The 17,418-nt window shown below is 59.2% G+C and overlaps 1 protein-coding gene across 1 annotated transcript in view; it reads left to right on the top strand.

Annotated features, from left to right (window-relative positions):
- Nucleotides 1–3,127: 3,127 nt before the first annotated feature.
- Nucleotides 3,128–17,418, top strand: part of LOC308515624 (uncharacterized protein C1orf167) — a gene marked incomplete at both ends in the record, with an annotated part of 20,440 nt that continues 6,149 nt past the window's right edge. The window contains 12 exon segments of the mRNA XM_081086126.1: nt 3,128–3,209; nt 4,299–5,359; nt 5,753–5,796; nt 6,129–6,257; nt 7,243–7,379; nt 9,322–9,508; nt 11,139–11,314; nt 11,558–11,594; nt 13,566–13,719; nt 13,828–13,982; nt 14,706–14,914; nt 16,697–16,841. Coding sequence (XP_080942252.1) covers nt 3,128–3,209; nt 4,299–5,359; nt 5,753–5,796; nt 6,129–6,257; nt 7,243–7,379; nt 9,322–9,508; nt 11,139–11,314; nt 11,558–11,594; nt 13,566–13,719; nt 13,828–13,982; nt 14,706–14,914; nt 16,697–16,841 — 2,516 coding nt within the window.

The following is a 17,418-nucleotide window of genomic DNA, read 5'->3' as shown; positions in this document are numbered from 1 at the left end:
GACAGGTAGCCCCTTTAAGCTCCAGCTTCCTCTTCTGAAAAGAGAAGGACCTAAGTCCTTGGGCTGCGGTGCAGAATAAGTGATGTGCGCCCCTACTATGTGCCAGGGACTATTCCACATGCTGTGGATACAGCATGGAAAAAAGAGACAGTGGCTCATAGTCCACTGGAGGGAGAAAAGCAAGTGCTAATTTCTTCAATCTGTTAGGTGGTGCTAAATCATGGGGCAGAGAGAGGAGGGGACGAGGAGGTGCTGTGGTTGGAGGGACAGTGGTCAGGGAAGAGGAGCTCACTGTGATATTTGAGGCAGAACGTGAAGGAGAGAGAGGGAAAGAGAGTGCCAGGCTGAGGGAACAGCAAGTGCAAAGGCCCTGAGGTTAGAACAGGCAGGGCATTTTGGAGGGACAACCAGGAGGCTGGGGTGTTTGGAGCAGGGAGAGCCAGGGAAGAGGAGTAGGGATGAGGCTGGTAAGGTAACTGGGGGCCAGGTATGTGGGGCAGGGGGTTTTGATGTACAATATAGTGATTTGACACTTTTATGCCAGACAGTGGTGATCACGCCATTAATTCTGTTAGCCATCTGTCACCATATAAACTTGCCACAATATTATTGACTATATTCCCCTTTCACTCATTTCCCAAACCCCTCCCTTCTTATGCAAACGTCCTTAAAAGCCAGAAAGTAAATGTTTTAGGCTTTGTGGGCCACGGGGCATCCTTTGAAGTTACTCTGCCATGCAGTGAGAAAGTGGCCAGAGACAAGCCGTCAGCCAATAGGCTGGCTGTGTGCCAACAGTGTTTCCATGGCAAAGAGGCTCCGCATGTAGGGCCTTGAAGCCTTCAGTGAGGACGAAGTGGGCTGGGGAGCCCTTGGGGCTGTTTGAGTTGAGTCAGGACATGCTCTGATCTAAGTTCTCAGGATCGCTCTGGCCTCGGTGGGGAGTAGGCCGCAAGTGTGGGGCGAGGGCAGAGTGGGAGACCAGTCAGGACGCAAGAGGCAATGGCCCTGGACCTGGGCAGGTGGGGCTGGACGTGGTGAGCAGGGGCTGGGTTCCGGGTGTCTTTGGAAGGTAGAGCAGATGCGATTAGCTAATGGATTGCAGGTGATGGGACGGGGGAAGGAGCGGTCAGGGTGGCTCCGGGATCTCCTCTGAGCCAGCAGGGGGCTAAGCTGCCCTTCTGGGAGAAGGGGGGATGGGAGTCTGCCTTAGAACTGTCTGGAGCTGAGGTCACTTGGGGTGCATGCGTCAGTGGAGGAAGGAGGCTGTGACACCTCCAATCCTAAGAGCTCAGAGAAGGGGAACCAGCAGGAGGGACAGAAGCTGAGAGGTGGCGTCCTGGAGGGCTCCAAGGAGGACAGGGACCTGCATCTCGGAGGTCACCCAGAAGAAAGCAGCTTCGGGGTGGGGGTGGCTGATCGCAGGGAGGTCAGAGGCGGGTGAGAGGGATTAGGATTTGGGTGTGATGAGGAGAGGGAAGTGGTCTGGGGCCTGGAGGCTGGAGAGGGAGGGTTTTTGGTGTTTTTGCTTGTGGTTTAAGTGCTGATGGGAGTGAGTCAGTGAAGAAGGGGGAAGTGTAAATGATGGGGGAGGGGACCTGTGTCCTGTCCCCCAGGCTCGGTGCCCTGGTGTGTGGCTGAGTCAGCTGTGAGGGGTGGGCAGTGTGGTTCCTTTTCCTGGTTCAGAGAATGGCATCTTTGAGGCTGGTGATGGCCCTGGGAGCTGCCCTTGGGCCGGGGAGACAGAATGGTACCCAGAGCTTGGGGGAGGGTCTGGCTGGGGTTGGGACCACAGGATGGTGGAGGGGCAGGAGAGGCAGTGGACATGGAGCTGGTGGAGGAGCTGGTGGCATGTCCCTTCTGATGGCCGTGTTTGGTGGGGGCAATAGGTCCGCTGAAGGGGGTGTGGGCAGAAGAGAGGGCAGAGGTCTGAGGACGGGGGTGGGGGGGAGTTTTAGTTAGTGTCTAAGAGGGTGGGGAGGAGGGGAGGAGGGTGTAATTTTGGAAGGAGGCCACGGCGCAGCCTCGCGGGTGTTTTCAGCCACTCTCCCCAGCCCTGTGACTTCACTGAGTGAATGTGGCCGGAGAGAAGGAGCTGAGGGCGTGCAGAAGGGATGACTGTAAGCCTGGCTGGTTAAAGCCCAGGAGGGGAGAGAGACATCAGTGAGCAAAAAGAGACCAAGGGTGATGGGGTGGCGGCGGGGAGGGCGTCCCTGGAGGGAAAGACTGTTGGGATCGGGGCACTCGAGGAATGGGCTGGAAAGATGGGGGGCTCTGGAACAAAAATTACAGAGGAGTGCAGGTATTTAGGATGACAAAACCTGGGGTGATCATGGGAGCTGGTGGCTGAGGTGGGGTGAAGGGCAAGATGGTGGGAGGGCAGAAGGTCAAGGACCCCACAGGCCAGGAGTCGGGGACGGGGGATCGTCCGTGTGGATGGTGAGCTCACTGAGAACTTAGACAGGTATGTGAAGAAAGTGTCAGTGAGCCCGGCCGGCGCGGCTCAGTGGTTGAGCGTTAACCTATGAACCAGGAGGTCACAGTTTGATTCCTGGTCAGGACACATGCCCGGGTTGCGGGCTCGATCCCCAGTAGGGGGCATGGAGGAGGCAGCCGATCGATGATTCTCTCTCCCTCTCCCTTCTTCTCTGAAATCAATAAAAATACATTAAAAGACACAAAAAAAGGAAAGAAAGTCTCAGTGAGCCGGCAGCTGAAATCTTCGTGGACTGAGGGGTGACTTCCTACATGGAGCACCTGGGGCTCGGAACCAGGGTGTTAGGGAGGAGGGAGGGAGGACATGGGGGAGTGGGGACAGGAAACAAAGAGAGCCTCGCCCCCTCTTGGGGCTGGGCAGGGACGCTGGAGGACAAGAGAAAATGAGATGGAAAGGTGGTGGCCTGGAAGCAGGATGAGGAGACCCCACAGGGGCCTGACCCGGACAGCTGGGGCTGGGCCAGAGGGCAGCCAGGGGTGCCAGTGAAGGGCGGGCTGTGGGCCAGGGCTGGGGTGTGGCCTGGTGGGAGCCAGGGCACCCCGTCCTCCTCCCACAGATCTCGTCTGGTCAGCTAGGCTGCTGGCTGTGGTGTGGAGCAGCGACACTGCTGCCACCTGGCTTGGCCCTGAGCCCATGGAGCTGAGACCCGACGCCAGCCAGAAGGAGAATGTGTCCCCCTGGCCTGCGACCCCCCTGAGGCCAGGCAAGAGGCTTGGTGGGTCTGGGTTGGGAGGTGGCAGGAACGGGGTCCCCTCTAGGTCTCGGCCCAGAGCTCCTTTCCCAGACAGTCCAGCCCAGAGCCTCCACAATTCCAGAGATTAGCTGCATCGGGCCAGCTGGGCCAGGACACAGGCTTCCCAGCCTGGGGCCCAAGGGAGGGTCGGGAAGTCAGGGGGAGGGTGGACCAGGAGCAGGCCTGGCTGGGCCCTGGCTGAGAAGGGGCTCCCCCAGGTAGGTGGGTGGTAGGTGGGTGCCAGGGGTGGTGGGCTGGGGAACCTGAGTTCAGGTGCCTGGGGCTTTCTGAAGGCCAGAGCAGCTGCAGCCAAGGGTGAAAGCGGCCCAAGGACAAAGTCAGATTCTGGTTCACGTGCCAGGGTCTCTGTTCCAGCTGTGTGGCTGTGAGCAAGTTGCTTAACCTCTCTGAGGTTCCTGTCTACAAACTTTGATGGCCCACAATCTACTTGCCTGCCTTCCCAGGCATCGCCCCAGCTCTGTGGGATGGCCGTGAGGGCTGGGGGCAATGGGAAGGAGGGCTCTAAGCCCCACCCCAGGACCCCCAGAGCAGCTTTCAGCCGTTTGATATGCTGGGTCTTGCTGTCATCCTCAGCTGCTGTCTATCTCTCCCCTCTCCCCGCCACCCCCTACTCCCCCCACCCCCTCCATCACTTCTTTGCTCAAGTTGGAAATCAGGGATTGGTCCTTCATGCCCCCCTTTGCTTCGCCCCTCCAAGCCTCCACAGCAGATCTGAATCTGTCTTCTCTCCACCTTCCCTGCCACCCCAGACCTGGCTGTCTCCCCCTCAACAGCCCCCTGTCCCCCAGACTCCCTCTGCCCTCCTCGCCTCTGACCCTGTCCCGTCCCTGCTCCAAGCAGCCAGGCACAGTCAGATCATGTCACTGTTCTTGCTCAGGACCCCCAGGCACTGCCCATTGTCTGCAGAGCTGACACAGACCCCTGCCATCCAGGCTCTCTCTGGCCTGGGACCCTGTCTCTCCGGCTCTGAGGCCTGACCGGCCCCACCTGTCCCACCTGAGCTGAACACGAGCTCCCCACTCAGGGCATGACTGTCTCTACTCCCTTTAGAGCAACGGAGACTCCCAAAGAGCCTGGGTGTCGTCCTGGGCAGTGGACAGGACCCGTGGGTGCCCAGGGGCCAGGCCGAGAGAGGAGAGCCGGCCACCACTCCCTCGCCAAGGGCAGCCCTTCGCCAGGAGCCCTGCCAAGTCCAGACCAACCTGGCCAGCCCTAGGCCCCGCCTGGGCCTTGCCCTGAAGGACACGACCGGACGGCTGATCAACTCCAGATTCCAGCAGCAGAGCAACCTACAGCCCCTGGGAGTCCGCCCGCTGCGGGGGGCGAGAGCATTCAGCGTCCAGCAGAGTAACCTGAGCGCACGGGAGGCCAGCCTGGCGGGATGTGGAAGCCGCAGCAGCCCCCACCCCTGGTCGGAGCCTCAGGAAGGCTTCTGGCCTCACGGAGTGCCCCGGAGAAGCCCCCAACCCCCAGGGCCACAGGCTCAACCATCCCCCACCCTGAAGCCGTCCTGGCTTCTGGCCACAGACATGCCCTGCCCACGCTCCAGGCCCACCCTGCGCTATGCCCCCACTGATGGGCACACACAGCCAGGCCCCAGATCCTGGGGTGGCCTGGGGGACTGGCCCTCCAGGCTCATGGGGGAACCCCTCACCCTGGACGACCTGTCTGTCCCGGTCAAGAGCCCGGCTCCGGCCCCACCCCAGGCTGCCACCTCCCGGCTGCTGGCCTCCGGGCAGCACCTGGAGCAGGAGGCAGCCCGCCTCAGGTGCTGGGGGGCCCAGGAACCCCCAGGCCCTTCGCTGCAGGAGCCCTGGACCAGCGGTGGCCAGGCCCTCCCTGCTGGCCCCCAGTGCACCGAGCCTGTTCTCACGTTCTGCGGTCAGAGAAAGAAACACCCCCGAGGTCTCAGGGGAGCCGTGAGTCTCCCAGAGACACCGGGGGTCCAGGCAAGCAGCAAGCCCGCGTCACCACCGCAGACTGCTTTGGAGGTGCTGACTGGGGGCTTCCCTGACCCCGTGCAGGGGGTCCTTCCTGCTTACCCCCTGAGGCGAGGAAAGAGGCCTGTATGCAGCAGGGGGCAGACCGGGGGCCCCCTGCTCCCTCAAGAGGTGGGCAGCAGAGAGGCCAGACTGTGCTCCCCCACGTTCTCCGGGCAGCCTGGGGTGCCCTCCCTGGGCAGGAAGGAGGGGAGAAGGTCCCGAGGGAGCAGGTGGGAAGGTGGAGGAAGAGAGGCCACTTCCTGTCTGCAGGCCTTGGCCCAGCCACTAGTGCCCTGCAGGTAGCGGCCAGAGGAGTCTGGGAGCAGGATTTGGGCGGGAGGGCCGGGGGGAGGGGGGCTCCAGAGGGCTGCTGCCTCCCCCAGGAATTCTCACTCCAAGCAGCCAGGTTCGTCAGAAAGGGAGGCCGTGGGACAGGCTGGGCAAGGGTGGGACAGGCTGGGCAAGGGTGTCCGTCCTGCTGGCTGTGGGCCTGAGGGCTGTCTTGTCCTTTTGTTTTCCAAGAACAAAGCCGGAAATCTTGTGAACCTGGAGTCCGAGAGGGCCCGGTGAGGCCACAGCTGGGGCTGGGACAGCTCCTCTCCCTTTTGCCTGGGCGCACGGACACTAGGACCTCATAGAGATTGGCCCTGATGGCAGAGCCACATGGGACTTGAGGGGGAGAGACTTCCACGCTGTCCCTGCTGGGGATGACAGGGGCCTCCGGGCCCCCAGGGAAGGGACGGACAGCAGCTCCTGGGACTTGTGGCTGCTGGGCATTCTCCCGCCTCCAGGGCTTTCTCACCTGAGATTTCCAAGCCATCGATAGAGGGAAGCCCTTTCTGCTGCGCCCTGGGCTGAGGGGCAGGCCCACCCCCTGACCAGCCCCGTCCATCCCCAGCTGGCAGCTGCTGTCCAGATGTTTCAGGGCGTGGCAGCACCAGGTGTGGAGGCGGCAGGCAGCGGCCCTGGGCCACCGGCGGCAGCTGCGCAGGGCACTGCGGCTCTGGGAGGCCCACCTGGAGGTGGCGTGCGGTGGACAGAGGAGGGCCCTTCTGGCCCAGAGCTTCCAAAAGGTCAGGGACCTCCAGGTTGGGTGGAGGGGAGGGGATGAAATGCTGGTGTGCTCAGGAGGAGGTTCCTCTGGGGCTCAGGTTCTACCTTCTGAGTGACCCCCAGGAGAGTGCGCCGACACCTGAACCAGCTCTGCCTCAGCTCATATCCGGCCTCCGCTGCTGTCTTTGTTTCACACTTTCTGGCTGTGCGACTGTGGGCAAATTACCTAACCTCTCTGTGCCTTCGTCTTGTATCTCTAAAATGGGATGATAATTGAACATACTCCCTCAAGGTTGTGGTGAAGTTAAACGAATAGAGGGACTCAGCACTTGCCCAGCACCTAGCTCGCACTCTGCCACGCACTGTAAGAGCTGCTGTTTTCCACGAGGGGTTTGCAGGCCAGGACTGGGAGGGCTCGTCTGTGCTCTTCCCTCCTTGGGAAGGGGGTGCTCTGGGAGGACCCAGCTCCAAGTTCGGTCTCCCAAGGAGAGCCCTGCCTCTGGGGCGCCCTCTCTCCATTCACTCATGCATTTCCAAGGAGGCAGGGTTGTCTAGTGGTTGAGACCATAGGCTTTGGAGTCTGATAGAAGTATTTGGCCCTGACTGGTTTGGCCCAGTGGATAGAGCGTCAGCCTGCAGACTCAAGGGTCCCAGGTTCGATTCCAGTCAAGGGCATGTACCTTGGTTGTGGGCACATCCCCAGTAGGGAGTGTGCAGGAGGCAGCTGATCGATGTTTCTGACTCTCTCTATCCCTCTCCTAACAGAGAGGTTAGGTAACTGTGGGCAAGTTACCTAACCTCTCTGTGCCTTCGTCTTGAATCTCTCTGTAAAAAATCAATAAAATATATTTTTAAAAAAAGAAGTATTTGGCTCCTGTCCCTGTGCCTTTCTGGTGCTCCCTCTCAGGGCACATTGGAGGCTGCAGCCAATGTCCCTCTTCCCTTCTCTCCTGATCCAGTGGAGACACCGGGCTCAGCAGCAGAAACAAGGGCAGCCCCACTTCCAGGCTGGCCCAGGACCCCCACCGTCTGGGGGAGGCCAGCCCCCAGGTCACTCAGGAAGGAAGCCAGGGGTGGACCCCGCCCAGAGAAGCAGGTAGGTGGGGACACCCCGGGTTGGTCAGTGTGGCTGGGCAGAGCTGGCAGCCTCCCTCCTCGTCCCCCGTCCCTCTCCCCAACAAGAGAAGGAGGATGCAACCAGCAGACGTGGACACAGATTTGTGCAGAAAGATGTCCATCACAGCATTGTTTATCCTTGTAAAAGCGTTGACACAGCCTCAATGCCCAGTGAGTGAGAAAATTCCCATTTAACTACGCGATGACTATTTGGCAACCATTCCGCATGGTATTTATGAAGATTTAAAATTTTTCTCCCCATTCTCTTTTCCTTTATTTTTCTTTTTTTTTAATATATTTTTTAATATATTTTATTGATTTTCCACAGAGAGGAAGGGAGAGAGATAGAGAGTTAGAAACATCGATGAGAGAGAAACATCGACCAGCTGCCTCCTGCACATCCCCCACTGGGGACGTGCCCACAACCCAGGTACATGCCCTTGACTGGAATCGAACCTAGGACCCTTCAGTCCTCAGGCCGACGCTCTATCCACTGAGCCAAACCGGTTTCGGCCGCAGGTTTGATTCCGGTCAAGGGCATGTACCTTGGTTGCGGGCACATCCCCAGTAGGAGGTGTGCAGGAGGCAGCTGATTGATGTTTCTAACTCTCTACCCCTCTCTCTTCCTCTCTGTAAAAAATCAATAAAATATATATATTTTTAAAAATATGTAAAAAAAAAAATGGTTAAGATGACCCTAGCTGATTTGGCTCAGTGGCTAGGGTCTGAAGGGTCCTGGGACTGAAGGGTCCCGGGTTCAATTCCGGTCAAGGGTACCTACCTTGGTTGCAGGCTCCTCCGCGGCCCCTCAGAGCACGTGTGGGGTGGCAACCAATTGACATGTCTCTCTCACTTCGATGTTTCTCTCTCTTTGTCTCTCCCCATCCCTTCCTAAAAATCCTTTCTAAAAATCAATGGAAAAAATATCCTTGGGTGAGGATTAACAACAAAAAAATGATTAAGATGGTGACTCCAACCTCCAAAAAAATAAAATGCAAATAGTGCTTATTTCTGCAACAGAGGGATTAAGTTGGCTATTTTTTTCTTCATTTCCTCAATTTTCCACTACTGTGATGTATTGTTTTTGTTCTTATTTTTAATTTTAAAAATGGGTTTAAAATAATTTAAATAATATCCATTGAATACATGTTTGTTGTGAAAAATCCAAATAGTATTGAAGAGAGTGAAGCAAAAGCAGAACCCCCTCCCCAGATCCCTTGTGTGATCAGGGACGAGTGCACTGCCTGGAAGAGAACAGCAGGTGGCTCAGCGTCCCGTGCTCCTGTGGGCGGGCAGGATCCACCCCGGGCTGGGGTGGACAGTTGGATGTGTGCCTTCCCTGGGCCCTGGGCATCAGTTTCTCTCTGGGCAACTTCACTCTCAGCCCAGGGAGCCTGAGGGAGGAGGCAGGAGCCCGGCCAATTCCATCACGTTCTGGGCTGAGACCAGATGGAGGAGACGGGAGGGTCCAGATCCTGCAGGCCCTGCAACGACTGGCTGGTGAGATGTGGGGCCCTGGGAAAGCGGGGCAGACGGAGCTGGGCAGGGCTGAGTCCCCACACAGGGCAGGGGAGGGCAGGGGGTCCTGAGTGGATGAGTGTTCATTGAGCACCTACGCTGGCAACTTCCCAGACACCATCTCATTTGAGCCTCAGGGTGACCTCGGCAAGGTGCTGCGCCCATTTCACTGATGGGAAGACTGAGGCACCGAGTAATTAAGGGACTAGCTCGCAGACACACAGTGATATTGGTGTGCCACCGACGCTGGCACAGGCCCAGCAGAAGCTTGAGAGTTAGACCTTAGACATCATTCGCTCACAGGGAAACAAGCCCAGAGATGAGGAGGTGTCCCAGGTGTCAGTGGCCCTCCTGGCCCTGATCCTCCTCTCTGCTCAGTCCCTCTCTCACCCCTCCCTTTACAGTCTTCCTCCTGCGGTGCCAGCAGGAGGAATGGGCCAGGCAGGAGAAGGGGGTCCAGGGAGAGGCCTCCGGGGCCATGCTGAGGACTCAGAGCATGGGGAGGCGCCCCCAGGCCTGGTGCTCTCCTGCCGCAGATACAGCCTGGGTGCCCCCTTGGGGCCCCCAGCATCAGAGAGCCTGGCTCCGCAGGTAGGCAGAAGGGGGAGCGGTGGGAGGGGGACCGCCTTCCCTGAGGCAGACGTTGACTCCTCCTTGTCTTGAGAGACAAAGATGAAAGAGAAATGAAAACAGCTGCGGTTTACGGAGAGCCTGAGACCTGCTACAAATCACCCAGGAGCTGGGGGTTAGTTACAAGTGCAGTGGGGCCTTGACTTACGAGTTTAATTCGTTCTGAGACCGAGCTCGTTAAGGAGCTCGTTAACTCAAATTACTCTATCAACTCAATGCAAAAAATCGGCAGAGGGACAGCTGGTATCTCAAAAAACTCCTTAGTTGGGACACTCGTAAGTCAAGGCCCCACTGTAAGCTGAGTGCCAGTCGTCACCTGTCCCACGTGGAACCCCTGGCCAGGTGGGGGACAGATAGGAAATTAACGGTCACATGGGGGGGGGTGCGAACACCCCCTGAGTGTAGTGTTGTGAAGGGAAGAAACACGGATCTATGAGTTTTCTTCCTTGGTGTTAACGTTTAAATTACGGAACATTTTGTCTTACACAAAACTGAAGAAAAGGGGATAACACGCCTGTGTATTGCCCAGCTTCACGGAAGTCACCTCCCGAGAAAGCTCCTTTCGGATGCACTCCGACTACTCCCCCTCTACATTACCGTGACGCAAACCCCAAGCCTCACACCATCCACCCATAGCTATTTCCGTAGCATCTCTGAAAGATAAGGACCCTTGTACACAACCTGACCACAAGGCCATGCTCACACCTGGAAAACGAACAGTAATTCCTTAATCCCAGCAAGGATCTGCTCAGCATTCGGATCTCCAGTTCTCTTACAAGCATCCATCTTGTTCCAGTTTGTTTGAATCGGGATCTGAATTAGGTCCACATGCTGGAATTGGTCGAGATTGTCATTCAAGTCTTTGTGAGCTGTGGGCCCCCTGAACTCTTTTTCCTTGCAATTTGCCTGCTGAAGAAACCCGATAGCTGCCCGCTGCCTGCATTTTGCTGATTGCATCCCCCTGAGAGTTTTTCCTGTGAGAACATTTAAACTGAGGGTGCCGGACCGCGGCCAGGGTTGAGCGGAGGTGCGAAGGATGAATGGTTGGCTAGCGGAGGGAGAGCCGGTGAGAGCGCCAGGCAGAGGGAACAGCATGTGCAAAGGCCCGTGACAGCAAAGCACAGAAAACTCCAAGAACAGCAGACAAGTGGCAGCCCTGTTAGTGCGGGGGGAGGGGGGAGTGCTTGGGGGGGGGGGCGCCGGGGATGGTTTGAGATGAAGTTGGAAAGGTGTGGGGAGCACCTTACAGGCTTGGGGAGGGGCTGACATTTTATCATGCAAGCAAGGGGCTGCCACTGGAGGATTTCAGCAGGGGAATAAAATGATTTGATTTGAGATTTGTTTTAAAAATCACTCGGTTACTGAGTAGGAATTGACTGGAGGGGCCAAGAGTGGATGAGGGCAGCCAGGTAGGAGGCTGCGGAGGCCACCCAGGCATGTGGAGGGGATGGTGTCAAGTCCTTCCTGCAGCCCCATTTTACAGATGAGAGAGCTGAGGCCCGGAGAGGGGAAGTAGTGAGTCTGGTGCTTGACAGAGGCTGTAGCTGTGGCCTTTACAACCAGCACCTGCACTTCCTCTCGGCTCTCCCAGGTGCTTCGGGGCCTGGCGGCGGTTGGTGAAAAGAGGGGCCCAGCCCTTGGAGCACCTGACTGACCGCCAGATGGGAACCCCGAGGACGTGCCTGAAACAGTGGGTGTGGATGAAGCAGCTCCGGGCATCGGATGGGGCGAAGGTGACCCAGCTGTACCTCTGCCGGCAGAAGGTGGGTGAGTAAGGAGACAGAGGGCTCCTCCTCCCTCCACCCCAGTCTCTTACGGTCCTGTTGCAGGGGGCCGAGGTGAATTGTGGATTGTTGAAATGGGAGGTGAGGGAACTGGGACCTTCCTCAGGGTGCAGCCTGGTGGGCCTGGGAGGGTCCAGGAGGGGTCCCGGGAGTGGGTGCGCCCTAGCGGGACCTTGTTCCCATCATGAGCTCCTCTAAGCGGGAGACTTTGTTCATCTTCCACCAGGAAGGGATGTGGCCCCTGCTCCCCGGAAGCGCCTGTGGTGAGTGGAGGGCACGGCCTCTGTCCCCACCAAAGCCTGGCCAGGACAGATGGGATCTTTGAGGTGCCTGGAGGGGGGAGGGTTTGGGGTATGGGAGGATGAAGTGCCCTATGAGTGGAGAGGTCTTAGGGGAGGGCCTGATGCAGCAGCCATTAATGACTTTGGGCAGAGGGAGGTCACGGGGGACATGGCTGATGTGTCTCTTGACTGCTTCTCAGGGAACATGGAACTGGGCAGCTCAGCCCCTGGAGCTGGGTGGGTGGCCCAGGCCCAGGCCCAGGGGCTGCCCCAGGAGCGAGGCCAGGGCTCCCCGCAGAAAGCCTGCCCAAGACGAGCCCTCCACGGGGTGCTGCTGCTCTGGAGGGCGAGGCTCTCCCAGCGCCAGTGGGCTGAGTAGGTGTCCACAGGCTTGTGGCTTGGGATGGGCCTGGGGCCGGGTGGGCCCATGAGCGGTGCTCCCCCCAGTGGCTCCAGCAGGGGGCCTGGCACACGTGGTACCCAGCAGGTGTGGGGGCAGGGGAGGTAGCCCAGGGACACCGAGATAGTGACTGAGCAGAGAGCTGTGGGGACAGGCACCGAGTCCTACCCAGGTGCTGGAACCTGATGGGGAAGTTGGTCTAAAGCTCCTCTCCCTCTCCAGCCTCTAGAATCGCCTCTCCCCCAGCTCCCAGCTCAGTGGGAGCCTCCTGGGGCGGGAACTATATCTGTCTCTTTGCCTCTGTCTCCCCACCATGCAGGGGCCCAGCCTGCAGCCGGCACGGGATAAATACTGTAAATGAATACGTGAAAGATCTCCCACACACACCCCCTGCCCCAGTGTGCCTCACTATACTGCTAGGCTAGGGAAACGGAAGCTCAGAGGGCCGAGCAATTGCTTTAAGTCACGCTGTGAACCAGGAGCAAGAAGGTGGATTCAGAGCCCAGGCTGATTGATGGTTTTGTGTGAGAGGAGGAGAGGAGCCAGCCTCCCTCCCAGGACATCAGGTGTATGTAAGTCAGCCGTTGCAGGGTTAAGAATTCTTCCCTTCCTAGCTGGTTTGGCTCAGTGGATAGAGCGTCGGCCTGCGGACTGAAGGGTCCTGGGTTCGATTCCGGTCAAGGGCATGTACCTTGGTTGCGGGCACATCCCCAGTAGGGGGGGTGTGCAGGATGCAGCTGATTGATGTTTCTAACTCCCTATCCCTCTCACCTTCCTCTCTGTAAAAAATCAATAGAATATATTTTAAAAAAAAGAATTCTGCCCTTGAAAGCCATGCACCTGGCATCCGTCAGTCCCACACCTATTTGGTCCACTTGGACCCTCAGTTTCTTTTAATGCAACCCTCGAGCTCCAGGGAATCTCAGTTCACCACAACCCTTCAGCATGTAGCCCGTCTACGCCCAGCCCATCCTGTGCCTCCGCATCAGGGTATGGCCGGCCTCTCCCTGTGGCACACCTTGGCTGCCCGTGGCCCGAGATGAGTGTTCGGGTCCAAGGTCTGCTGCTATTTGGGGCTTGAGGAAATGCCTTCCCCAGGCCTCCGCGTCCCTGTCTTCATTACTGAGTGGAAGTAGGAGTACTAGTGCGGTTAGGCCTGTGGCCGCTTGAGGCTGGGGTCCCTGGACCTGGGCCCCGTCCCATCCCTCACCCACCCGGGAGCATGTCACTGTCAGCCAGGTGACCAGCACAGGTGGGGCTCAGCAGAGGCACCTGGGAACTTAGGAAACGTCAGGAAGTCCAGGCGGCGCCCAGGACATTGGACCAGGATCTCCGGGGGTGGGACCCTGGGCGTCCTGTTTCTTAGGGCCCAGTGGTCCAGTGTGGGCTGGTTTGGGAGGCGGGGTGCAGAGCTCTGGCCAGGTGTTTGGCACGTGGCAGCACCTTCCAGCTTGGCTCTTTCCAGGGGCCCGGCTGGGGTAGCCCCTGCTTAGCAGTCACTCCAGCCAGGGGGTGAGGCTGGGGCCGGGGAGCTCATCTGCCCCTTCCTATAGCTCCTTCTCCCAGGGCCTGCAGCGGCGGCTGCTAAGGCGCATCCTGAGGGCGTGGCGCTTGAGGGTGTGGGGACCAGGCAACCCGTCAGGCAGTGCCAGGACCACCTCGGCCTCAGAACTGCTGGGCAGCACAGCCCCAAGCCCACTGGAGAAGGTGAGCGGCAGGGGCTGGGCTGAGCCAGGGTGGGTGGGGGACACGCAGGAGGAGAGGGTGGGGATGGGCAGGAGCCGGGCACCCAGGAGTCCACACCCCCTTCCCCAGGCGTCCAGGGCCTCCGCCCTCCTGGAGACGCTTCGGCTGAGCTTTCTGTGGGCAGCTGGGCGGCAGCAGCAGGCGCGGTGCCTCCTGCTCTGGCAGGCGCGGGCTCAGCAGTCCCGGCGTGCAGCAAGGTGGCACCAGCACACCCTTCAAAGGCGGTAGGGACCCTGCCCCAGGATGGTGAGCCAAGGCCTCTTCCCCCTCAGTCCTTGGCCTTCACAGCAGCCCCCACCTTGGGGTCTTCATCCCAGAGGGCACCCCTCGCATGCCCCAGTCTCAGATCCTCTCAACTCCTCCTGCCCTCCTTTCCTGCCTGTCCTGCTGAGAGGTGTATGCGGAGTTGGGGCGGGGGGTGGGGCACTCGTCAGGGCTATGATTGCAGAGATTTCACAGCTGTGGCTCATTCATTCATTCATTCATTATAGCCCAGTGCTTCAGAGTTTGTCTGCCTGGATTCTAATCCCAGCTTTGCCCCTCACTGGCTGTGTGATCTTGGGCAATTTGCTTAACCTCTCTGTGCCTCCATCTCCCCATTTGTAGGAGGTAATAATAGTTCTCACTTCAATGGGGATCAATGAGGCAGGACACATGCCTCCCCTAGCACAGTGCCTGGCACAGAGCAAGCACTCCATTCCTAGTGAGGTTTAGCACTAGAGGTTGGTACAGACCTGGCATTCGAGGTCTGGGGTCCCCTTTTATCCCCATCACCTGTCATTGTGACCCTCGCAGGAGCAGTCCTCCAGCCCCCAGCAACGACTCTCCCCCAAGATGGGAACGGGGAGAAGAGTCACCCCAAGGCCCTCCCTGCGGCTGCGGGAAGAGTGGGCTGGGCTGGCCCCCGGTGGCAGTGACCATCCTCAGGGTGGACACTCCTTTCCCAGCATCCTTCTCGGCTGGAGCCACTGGTCAATGGCCCAAGGGGCCCAGAGGAAGCTGGCTGCCCACTGGGCCTGGGACCGGAGCTGCAGGGACGCGCTGGGCCTGTGGCGGCGGCGGCTGGCACAGTGGCAGGAGGCAGAGCAGTGGGCCCAGGAGCGGGGCCGGAGACGGGTGCGAGATGCCCTGCAGCACTGGCGCTCCTCCTGGCAGAGTGAGTGGGGGACTGGGACGGGCCCCACGGGTGAAGGAGGGAGGGCCAGGGTCCACCAGGAAGACCGAGGGGTCTGTATCCTCCAGCACAGAGTCCAACAGTGGGACCCCACGGGGCATGCCCAGGACCCGGGGGCGTGGACACTGGCCCCAGGTTCACGTCCCCACTTCCATTCCCTGGCAGTTGTGGACTGTAAGCAAGCTACCTAAGCCGAGTCTCAGCTTACTTACCTGTAAAATGGGGATAACAGCAGTAGCACCTCACGGGCTTGGCTCAGAACCCAGCTCCTAGCAGGGCTCTTGTTCATCTTCATCCTCGTCATCCTCACCTGGCTTTCAGGAGGCGCGGCCCCCTCAGAGCCCAGCACAGGAGAGGGGGTCACTCGGGGTGTTTTAGAGGTGTCCCCTACACTGATACCGCGTACCGATGGGCTGGCGGCGGGGACTTGGTTGTTCTGGAAAACTCAGTGATGCCCTAACGCAGTGGTCGGCAAACTCATTAGTCAACAGAGCCAAATATCAACAGTACAACGATTGAAATTTCTTTTGAGAGCCAAATTTTTCAAACTTAAACTATACAGGTAGGTACATTGTTATTAACTTAATTAGGGTACTCCTAAGGCTTAGGAAGAGCCACACTCAAGGGGCCAAAGAGCCGCATGTGGCTCGCGAGCCACAGTTTGCCGACCACTGCGGCCTAACCGGTTTGGCTCAGTGGATAGAGCATCAGCCTGCGGACTGAAAGGTCTCAAGTTCAATTCCGGTCAAGGGCACGTACCTTGGTTGCGGGCACATCCCCATAGGAGGTGTGCAGGAGGCAGCTGATCGATGTTTCTAACTCTCTATCTCTCTCCCTTTCTTTCTGTAAAAAATCAATAAAATATATTTTTTTTAAAAACAAAAAGCGCCATGCTGTCCACAGGAGACGGTCGCTTCTCCAGCGCCATCGTCCAGTCGCCCAGGAAGGCGGGCCCAGTGCTGCCAGACCTTGCTTTTTAAAGAAAAGCTGGAAATCTAGATTTTCATGAAGTTCTCGGGATTCCTAAACATCCTCAAGAAATTTTTAAAAAAAGAAACAACTCCCTGAGTTGGGTTGGCTTTGTCAGCAGTAGCACCCCTGTGACCAAAGCCTTTCAACCCAGACAGCGAGGGTGGCCTCCTCTGCTCCCACTTGGGTAGAGGGCAGAGGGCTGGCTAAGCAGGGCCCACGGTCACCCAGAGCCCGGGGGTGAGGCCAGAGTGAGCACCCAGGGCCCGGGGTGAGGCCAGAGTGAGCACCCAGGGCCCAGGGGTGAGGCCAGGGTGAGCACCCAGGCCCAGGGGTGAGGCCAGAGTGAGCACCCAGGGCCCCGGGGTGAGGCCAGAGTGAGCACCCAGGGCCCAGGGGTGAGGCCAGAGTGAGCACCCAGGGCCCAGGGGTGAGGCCAGGGTGAGCACCCAGGGCCCAGGGGTGAGGCCAGAGTGAGCACCCAGGCCCAGGGGTGAGGCCACGGTGAGCACCCAGGGCCAGGGGTGAGGCCAGAGTGAGCACCCAGGGCCAGGGGTGAGGCCAGAGTGAGCACCCAGGGCCCAGCGGTGAGGCCAGAGTGAGCACCCAGGGCCCAGCGGTGAGGCCAGGGTGAGCACCCAGGGCCCAGGGGTGAGGCCAGAGTGAGCACCCAGGCCCAGGGATGAGGCCAGAGTGAGCACCCAGGGCCCAGGGGTGAGGCCAGGGTGAGCACCCAGGGCCCAGGGGTGAGGCCAGGGTGAGCACCCAGGGCCACTTCAGCCTCTCTGGCCACAGGGCAGCAGTGCCTGCATGACCGGTACCAGGGGTGGGCGCAGCTACGCCAGCAGGGCCTGCGCAAGGCCGCGTTCCAGAGCTGGCGGCAGGCGGCAGCTCATCAGAGACACAGGATGGCCAGGCCAGAGCGGCTTGCACTGCAGAGGTGGGTGGGCCTGGCAGCGGGAGGCAGAGGGTCATCCCCACCCCGGGAAGAGCAGGGAGAGAGCCCATGGGGATGGGAGGCTGGGTTGCCCCTGCAGCTCTAGGGGAGTCCCCGCTGGAGGCCTGGGACCTGGGAAACTGGAGGGGGGGTGGGGTGTGAAGGGAGACCCTAGCCTGAGCCGTAGAGCCGTGACCACCAGCCTTCACTACCTGCTTTGTGCGGAGGTGGGGCTGGCAGGCCCCTCATCCCACATCCCCTTGCCCTCCTGGCTGGGTCGGTCCTTTGGTGTCAGAGGCTACGATTGAGATGGAGAGATGAGCTCCTCGGACACCCACCATCATCGTTGTCCCCGCACCGCGTGTTTGGGGGGTCAGCACAGGGGGACGCTATACACAGGGGCCAAACAGAGGGGCTGGCATCTTAAATAGAGGTGCTCCAGTAAAACATGCACTTAGTTCATTAATGCCATCGGAGAGCAGAGGGCACCGACGATGCCCGCTGTGCAGTTACAGACTCACCATTGTCCAGCGTCCCCACAGCCAGCTAACCCGCTGCAGGGCGGCTGACTCCTGCGCTT

This window comes from Myotis nattereri (assembly GCF_964212035.1).
Source record: "Myotis nattereri genome assembly, chromosome: 3".
Lineage (NCBI taxonomy): Eukaryota > Metazoa > Chordata > Mammalia > Chiroptera > Vespertilionidae > Myotis > Myotis nattereri.
This window is presented reverse-complemented; position numbering and strand designations above follow the sequence as displayed.